At 39.0% G+C, this 9647-nt stretch overlaps 1 protein-coding gene across 1 annotated transcript in view; it reads right to left on the bottom strand.

The window, feature by feature from the left end:
• The window catches only part of ADGRG7 (adhesion G protein-coupled receptor G7), a 72255-nt gene that overhangs the window by 10858 nt on the left and 51750 nt on the right, over positions 1-9647 (bottom strand). Inside the window, exons 12-14 of the mRNA XM_006143565.2 lie at positions 7496-7836; positions 6423-6519; positions 552-704 (exon numbers count right to left, since the gene is read on the bottom strand). Of these exons, the coding sequence (XP_006143627.1) occupies positions 552-704; positions 6423-6519; positions 7496-7836 (591 nt within the window). The remainder of the gene's footprint in view (positions 1-551; positions 705-6422; positions 6520-7495; positions 7837-9647) is intronic.

The following is a 9647-nucleotide window of genomic DNA, read 5'->3' as shown; positions in this document are numbered from 1 at the left end:
TCACAGTTCAAGTCCCAAACCTGGCAGCTTGCTTTCTCACTTTCTCTCTCCCTCACTCTGTCCCTCTCTGGTCAAATTATAAATAAATAAATACATAAATAAATAAATAAATAAATAAATAAATAAATAAAGTTAAAAATACATATACATATAGTCTATAAGTACTGGTTTATAATAAAAATGCAAATACCTGCATCTCCTTGTAAGCCTCTCATTGCTTTAATTATTCAAATCTAATTTGTTGAATATTTGAGGGTGGGTGAGAAAACACTTTTTTTTTTGAAGTATTGGGTTCAGTTTTTAGTTGGGCTCAGATAAGACAAAAACATACCAACTGTACAGCCATGCAGTGTACCCACATTATATTTAGTACTGATATTATAAGATGAGAATATTCACTCTCTAAGTCAAAATTTAGAAGGAAATCTGTCCTGCAAATCACCTGACCCTGTCCCGTCTAAGCGTTTGAAAACTCTCCCAGGAACTATGGATGATGGCTGTCACGTGCTGAATGTGTCTCACCTGGCAGCTCCCATTCATGGTCATCTTACCTCGTCAGATTCTGGTTATTCTTCCACAGCACTTTGACTGTGATGATGATAAATATAGCAACATTGCTGATGAGGATAATGGTTACAGGTACGAGAAATGACCAAAAGAATGGACTTGTTATGAAACTGCCTTCTGGGATTGCCAGCCAGCAGCTGTGGAGAAAAACAGAAATCATTCAGCCGACCAAGAGAGGTGTCCATACTGGTTCCCTGTCCTACTTACATTATAGACATTCACATGAGAGCCCTGCTAAAAGTGACTCTCCCTTTGCATTTTATACATTCAAGATGACTTTCAAGAATTCAATGCATTAGGGGACCAGCAGTTAGCATAATGGCTATGTTGCTGGACTCCCATGTAGTCCATCGCGGTTTGAATCCCGGACCCGGCGGCTTAAATTCACGCTGGGCACGTGTGCGTGCATGCCCAGGATCCCGAGAGGAGAATGGAGAAGGGATTGCGGAGTGGCCATCCTCCCTGGGGGGTGATTTCTCACTTTCTGTCTCTCTGTCTCTCTCTGTCTTTCTGGCGAGCGCACGTGCCATAAAAAAAAAAAAAAAAAAAAAAAAAACCTTTCCGAAAAAAGGAATTCAATGCACTAGAAAAGTGACATGAGTTGGTCCTGCCATATTTCTTGATGAGTCAATATAGCCTAAGAGAAAGAAAACAGACTTTGAATCAAGCAATCCTGAATTTAAACGTCACTCCCTCTCAGTTATGAGGCATTTAACATTAGGCATGTTGTTTTTATTTTATTTTGAATATGTAGCACACCCAGATGGTTCAAAATCAAAAGATACAAATGGTCATAGAGGAACAAAGTTTGCTCAGAAATCTGTCTCCAGTCACCAGTTCCAATCAATGTTTCTCGTGTATCCTTCCCGATTTAGGTTATGCACACACTCACAAAGGCATACTTCTTGATTTTTAGACAAATGGGAATATATGATATGTACATCTAAACCTTGCTTAATGACGTATCTTGGAGATAATTCCACATCAGAGTATAAAAAATGTCCTCATTGGGTCTGGCATGGTGGCTAAGGGTGCTGGACTCCCACATGGCAGACTGCAGTTCGAGTCCCAGACCTGGCGGCTTGCTTTCTCACTTTTCTTCCCTCTCTCTCTTATTCTGTCCCTCTCTAGAAAAACCAATCAATAAATAAAGTTAAATAAGATCATTCTTTTAAAAAGAAAAGTCCTCATTACTTTTAACAGCTGCATATTATTCTTCTATCTTGATATATCTTAACTTATTTAAATGGTCTCCTATGAATGGACATTTTGAACGGTTAATGTTTAGAAAGGGTTTGAGAAAGTTATTTAACCTCCTTGTACCTTTCTAAAAATTTTTTGGTAATGGTAGTTGTGGAATTTATTTTTTTTTAATCTAAAATGAGAATAATATTGGGTCATCAGGAAAGCCATGACATATTTTTGCATAGAAAAATACATCATGACATTCCCAATGACCTAAGTAACCATGTCCTGGCATTGTTGAAAGAATGAACTTTTTAAATTTAATAAGTATTTTCAAAGTACATGCTATATGCCAGATACTGTTCTAGACACCAAGGCATTAGCAGTGAACAAAACAAAAATTCTTTCATTGTGTATTCATGTGCCAGTGCGAGAACAAACAAATATATAATATGTCAGCCATGATAGTTCTATGGTTAAACAATGAAACAGATAGCAAGAGTAGACATTATTGTGTACATGTGTGGAGAGGAAGGAGTATTTCATTTCAAAGACAGTGATCAGGAAAAGCCTTGTGGGAAGAAATGGTGTTTGAGCAAAGACCTTAAGAGGGGAAGGGTTTCCACACCGAGGTACCATTAAGGCCCTGAGGAGAGGGTTTAAGAAACATCAAAGAGACTGGTACAGCTGAACCAAAGTCAGTGCATGGGGTTTATGGAAAGACCCAGATAATGGAATGGATGTGTAGGTGACCATTGTAGTCTAGGCAAGATGCAGAGATGGCACACGATCTGTCTGAAGTGTAAAAGCATTACTGCAGGTGCAGTGATGAGAGAAGGGCGGAGCCAAAGTAGGGAGCCAGTTAGGAATCTACCGCAATAATCCAAAGGCTTGGACAGGAGAGATGTTAAGAAATAATTTATTTCAGATATATTTAAAACAAAAATAGAGTAAAACAAAAGGATTTATTGTACAAGATAGATGTGGGATGTAGAATCTTTGACCTGAGCACCCAGAAGGATAGAATTACCATTAAGTCAGATAGGAAAGAAGATGAGAGTAGTAAGTTTGTGAAGGAAGCATAGAGGTGTCTATAGACAACCAAACAGGAGTGTCAGAGAGGCAGTTGGGTATTGGCAAAGTAATGTAAGGAGCCCTGGCATCCAATTAAGTATTTGGCATTCAATTAATGTTTGTTTTCTTATTCCCTGGAGGTAAGAAACCCCTTATTATATATGCCAAAGGATTTCCAAATTGCTTTGCATTGGAATGTTATTATTTAAATTATTAGAAATCATATTTCTAATATGAATGACCTAGGAGGAAACTGAAATAATGTTCAAGTCACTGTAATTAATTTTCTTAAATGAATGAAAAAGGGCCCAGACTTGTGGCACAGTCAATAGCATACTGACCTGCAGTGCCTAAAGCCACATGGCTGATCATGGCTTCAGAACCCTGGGTCGACTTGAAACATGCTGAGCATGCACACGGGCACCCACGATCCTGATGAGTGAGGACTGGAAAGGAGATTGTGCTGTTACACAACCCCTTTTTCTCTTTCGTACACACACACACAAGTGTTCATGTGCTGGTCTGATAACCTCAGTGGTTAAGGGAGCTGGATCCCACATGGATGACCATGGTTCAAAGCCCACTCCTCCTCCCCTCAGGGGAAACTGTGCTGGGTGCATGTGCACGTGTGCCCCAAATCCTGACAGGATGGAGAAATGGAGGAGAAGGGATTGCAGTGGGACTATACTCCAGTGGGACTATACTCCATTGGTGGGGGAATGTGCTCTCTCTCTCTCTCTCTCTCCCTCTCTCTCTCTGTCTCTGGTGAGCACTTGTACTCTCTAGCAATTGAAAGAAAAAGAGAGAAAGATAGAGAAAGAAGAAAGAGAGAAAGAAAGAAAAAGAAAGAAAGAAGAAAGGAGAGAGGAAGAAAGAAAAGAAGAGAAAGAAAAAAAAAAGTCATGTCAATCTTTAATAGGTGGAATATATCCAGCCCTAAATAAGATGGTGATAGTGAGCAGTTCGTCTACAAAACTTCCAGCCTCCCTTCCCTTTCATCTGCAACCGAATGACAATCCTCCCGACACCCCCTACTTCCCAACCTCATACACAAAAGAAATAGGACACTCATCTAAGAAATAATGAAATCCTTCTGAGAAGAACTTTCAAATTGCTGGAAGCCTCTTTGGTGACTAAACAAGTGGCCGTCAAAAATTTTCAGTGAAATCAATAGACCCACTTCTTAACCAGGCAGCCTTGAGAAATAGTTTAAAAGAGGAGGAAAAGGCTAGAGAAAGAAAGCAAACTATCTCATTCTGTTAGATAAGGCAGACTTGCAAACTATGAAATAATTGCACAAATGCTTATCTGTATGAGTCTTGAACTATTTAAGCTTTAGAAAAGCGAATTTCTGAGAATTGCTATTTGTACTACAGATGCATGTGACTTTTTGTGTGTATGTGTATACATAGCTACAAATGTCTGTAAAACTGCTCCGTTTCTTCATACTGGAGGGAGACCTGGAAGGTAAATATGCTTGAGTGCCTGTGTCATCTGTAGTTGTGTACTTGGGGGTGGGGGGGGTCGTCCCCTCTCTCCTTTGCACTGTTTGGAGCAGGAGATAGTTATGCTGAATTTGCTCTCTCTACAACCCCTCCCTTTGTTATTCTGAATTGAATAACTCAGATCTTTGATAAATATTGAGAAAAGGAATGGATCCTACAGGGCGACTAACCCATGCAGTCATGGAGGGAAATTTCTAGAAATGAGATTGGAGAGACACACAACGGAGATTGATTTGACAAATAGCTGTGGACCTGAGCTTGGGTGTCCTAATGACCTTAGATGAAATGTTAAAGCGTTTGTAATTTTGCAATGGAGCATGGGAAAAAAACAGCTTCAGCCCATACAGCACACACTTGAAATGTTGCCCCTCAGTGTGTTACAATTTCTCATGATTACCTCAACTCTACAGGAAAGTCTGAAACAGCTTATATGGTGGTGGTAAAGGAAATCAGGGGCAGAGTGTTGAAAAGAAGCCCTGAAGAGAGATGATGGTACATCAGAGCACTGGGCCAGGGGTTTTGGGTGTGACTGACAGGACTGGGAGCAGTGACGCAGGTTAGGGAAGCATGGGATATCGAGGAGCAACTGTTGGGAGGATAACTCAGGAAGACCAAAAATAATCCCTCTTATTTCTCAATAGGTCCTGAAGAAATGTGACCCTCAATGACATATGTGTAGGGTAGAAAGGTAAGTGGCAGGCGCTCAAGATGAGGCAGCACCCATGTCACACATCCTTCCCTGTCACCCCAACTTTTCTTCTTAGCTGCCAGGAATTGTCTCCTCCTCCTCCAGCAACTAACACTGTACTCAGGAAAGGATCTGCTCTTAATTATTTGTAGCTCAGTGTCAATACATTTAAGTTAGTAGGCTTCTTTCTCCTGAATGCTTCTTAAGGAGTGGGTCAAACCCTGTGCCTGGGTTAGAAAAAGAAGTTAAGGATGCACTCTGAAATAAATTATTTCCTTCATGAGATACTAACATCTTATTTCTTATCTCCAATTATGTAATTAAAATTTTAAAACTCAAAAATATGTAACCATAATTAAATAGAGAAAATAGTTTCTAGGAGTATGAAATCAAGCCAGGAAGTCAAAGCCCTACATCCCAAATTAGGGGGTGGTCAGCCCTAAGGAAGAGGTAAGTCCCCTGACCCCACAACCATCCCTTGGATGTTCTCAGACATTTCCAGAAGTTAAGCTTTTATTTGAGTCCAATTGGGACTTAAGTTGAATCTCAGGATAAGGCTGGATTTGTAAAATGAGAAGGGAGGATCAATAAAGATGCAGTTCCTATCTGGTGGCAGAAATAACTGTCAAGAGTTGAGCTCAGCTTTCTTCTCTCCCTGCCCATATGAAGAGGAAACGCCACACAGTCAGGTACTTCTGTTATTAACATTCACACAGAAGTCACAGGAAGAACTTTTTGTGTGTGAGAAATCATCCAAGTATTTATTATAATCATGTCAGCATAGAATTGGTTCATATAAGCAAGACATATGGATAGTGCTCTTTAAGTTAGTAAATGTCTTCAAATGTGCTTGATAACTCACAATAACCCTAGAGCAGGTATTACTATTATTGCTACATTCCCATTTTCTAGATGAGAAAACTAAGATACAGGGTTACTAAGGGTCATTACTATTGTGCTATGTGATTTTCACATGTGTTGAAGAGAATCTTAAGAAAATTCAGACTTATAATTTTAGAAGGTAATTACTTGATTTACAGAAAGATTTGTTAGGGATGGCAGTTTGCATGGTAGTTGAGGTGCTGGAATTCCCACATGGCTGACCACAGTTTGAGTCCCAGACCTGGCAGCTTGCTCTCTCTCTCTCTCTGTCTTTCTCTGGCAAACATGCATGTGAAATAATAATAATAAATTAAATAATTCTTTAAAAATAGATTTGTCATAGAGAATTTCCATCTCACCACATTTAAAATATAATGTGTTCTTTGAGAATTGAACTACCCACTGCTAAATAAGACAATTACAATCTGAGATGCATATGTACAGTAACGCTTGGAACAAACATCACTGAAGAGTTACACTCTTCTGTCAAAGAAATAGACATTTAAAAAATATAAACTCACATTTCCTCTTGCCGGTAGCGTAACTCCCATGATGGAGAATTCCTGTTTTGAGAATAAATAATTCCCACTGTCATAGACACTATTAGAGCTGGGACTCCTGTAGGATTGAGAAAGGCACAGGATTAATCATTTTCCAAGACTGGGATTAATTATAAAAGACCATGAATTAAATATACATCTGATCCTTCAAGTCTTGTTCTCCCCTTGTAGATAATATATTAAATGATCCTGTAGATGTAGGTAACTGTGGACATAACTTCTTTTTTTTTTTTTTTGGAGAGGTTTTTGCTATAGGGCGCGTGCGCTCGCCAGACAGACAGAGACATAGAGGACATAGAGACAGAAAGCGAGAAATCACCCCCCAGGGGGGATGGTCACACTGCAATCCCTTCTCCTCCATTCTCCTCTCGGAATCTTGGGCACACACGCACACGCGCCCGGCATGAGATTTAAGCCACCAGGTCCGAGACGCGAACCGCGGTCGACTACGTGGGAGTCCAGCGACATAGCCATTACGCTAACTGCTGGTTCCCTGGGCATAACTTCTTAAAGTACTTTCCTTTCTCTCTTTTTTATTGGCTCTATGTATTAGTCAGATTTCTAAATTCTTTGTCACCCTCACCACAATTTTCACTCTTCAAAGGCTTAGTTTCTCTTTTACTAACATAAATATAATTTTAGATATTACCGAAGCAATTCTTCCCAATAAGGTTTTCAGATCAATTCTTCCTTATTCTTCTCAATTAGGTTTTCCTAAAGAGTCACTCTGATTATCTTTCTTGAAACCTTTCTTTTAAAATAGTTAGGAAGTTAATTATTTGTGGTCTAAATCTCAAATCATATTGATAAAAAGAGATGTTATAGGAAATTCATATACCTTAGGTTGGCTAATGGCATACCTGGTATTCCTGCCTTGACTACATGTCTCCCTCACTGGAAAATAAGATATTAGAGAATGATTTCTGTATTTTTTTTAATCTCCTTTACCTCAAAGCCTTGGATCACTGTATTTGTTTAAATTAAACAATGTCACCACAATTAGATTTCTGAGTAAGTGATGTACAAACACTTACCCCATCCAATTAATGATATGAACAGAATAAAATGTGGAGGAAGAGGCTTCATGGTCCGAATTAGAAGGAAATAGAGCTGTGTAGCACTGAGTCCATTCCAGGTAAATGTCACTAACAAAAAATAGTGGAGGAAGGCAGCCGTCACAGTGCACGAGTGATTCGGGATATGCACAGTGTCCTCGGGGGGTATCGTATTATTATCAGGGTCTGCGTTCATGCTGTCATTGGTATTCAAGTTCTTGTTGGAGTTTTCGATTCCAAACACAAAGAGGAGATTGAAAATCAACATTGATGTGCACAGACTGACCAATACCCAGGTTACTGAGGTTTTTCGGACTTTCCTGAAAAGAAAGAAGTACATATATAAATAACTAAGTGAAAATAACTGCAAAAAATAAACTCGTGCAATCTAGAGGAAGCAAGGAAAATGATTACCTCGAATTCACCCAGCATAGGCCAGTGGCCAGCTGATACATCTACCTTCCACGGTAAGTCAAAAAGCACACTCTCCTCTTACCTCATCGGCACAAAGTAATGAGTTAGAGGAAGCAGGTTGGCGCATCCCTTTTGTTTAGTTGTGGTACTCAAAAGTGATCGCAAACTCCATTAGCACAGACTGATAGATACAACCATGTTTAAATGTAGGGGAAAATTCTGTTGATTTTTCAAACCTAATTCACTCTAAAAATTCACTTACAAATTTTAAAACAATTAAACCAAATATATCTTAAAATAATTTTAAATAACTTAATAAAATGCATGTAAAACAACATTATTTAATATTTAGCTTATACTGCATTTAAAGAATGAGGCGTATATAAGATTTTAAATTAAGTAAAATATTTTTAATTTGTCTCATGGTCTATTGCTACTGATGCTGTTCTTTATTATTTGAGTAGACTAATGATTACTATCTCTTTGAATGGCTTATATACCACAAAATTTTACATGCATTTTTTTCTGCAAGATTTCTTAGACCATGCTTCACATCGTGTTTCTCCCAAGGACTAAGCTTTCAAGAACTGCACTTTGAGAAATGCCTACTGGTATCAAATGATCAAGGTGTTCTGAGTGGTCTTTTTTTAATGCAAAGCACATTTGAGGACTGTTCCTTCATTTAAAGACTATTTTGCTGTTTGTATATACCACATTTTCTTTATCCACTCCTCTTTGGATGGACACAGGTTGATTCCGTGTCTTGGCTATTGTGAATCGGGCCGCATTAAACACAAAAGGGCAGATACCGCACTGACCTACCGTGTTCCTTTCCTCTGGACATACACTCAGTAGTGGGATTGCTGGGTCATAGTGTAGCTCTAGTTTTAGCTTTCTGAGAAACCTCCATACTGTTTTCATAATAGCTGCGCTAGTTTGCATTCCCACCAACGGTGTTTAAGAGTTCCCCTTTTTCCTCATCTTCACCAAATTGAAGATGTCATTTCTTGGTGTAGAATCAAGTGTTTTTAAAAACTGCTCTTTCTTTTCTTCTCATACTTACCGAGTGTCTTTGCTCTAAAAGAAAAGCCTTCCTCTGATTCTGTCTGCGGGCTGACTTCGTGTACCAGTAATCTTCAGAACAAATGTGTGCTGTGTGGTGTCAGGGAGGGGACTGGGGAGTATGTGATGTGCTCTGCGTGTGTGTGTGTGTGTGTGCAGGATGTGTGGTGTGTAGGTGGTGCATGTACAGATGCTCCATACGTACAATGGGACTATATCCTGACAAGCTCTTCAGAAGCTGAAAATGTTGTAAGTCAAAAATACATTTAACGCTGATAACACAGAGGTACATGCTCTGTGTTGGCCCAAGTGTGTATATTCAGATTAACAGAGAACATAAGACTTTCCTTAATAAAAGTGATCTCAAAAGTGAGGAATGGGAGCCAGCAGTTTCCATGGTGGTTTAGGCACTGGACTCTCACATGACTGACGGCAGTTTGAGTCCCGGATCTGGCAACTTGCTCTCTTATTTTCTCACTCTCTCCCTCCAGTGAACACATGTGCCCTAGAACCAATTTAAAATAGTAATGATAATAATAAATCAAATTAAATAAATAATTATTTTAAAACATTAAAAAAAATGTGTTCTAAAATCCTCCAGTACCTCACTATTCTCTCTTTTTTTTTTTTTTTTTTTTTTTTTTGGGGGGCTTTT

This window comes from Tupaia chinensis, unplaced genomic scaffold (genome assembly GCF_000334495.1).
Source record: "Tupaia chinensis unplaced genomic scaffold, TupChi_1.0 Scaffold000100_1, whole genome shotgun sequence".
Classification (NCBI taxonomy): Eukaryota; Metazoa; Chordata; class Mammalia; order Scandentia; family Tupaiidae; genus Tupaia; species Tupaia belangeri.
Note: the sequence above shows the minus strand (reverse complement) of the source record. Positions and strands in the feature narration are given on the sequence as shown.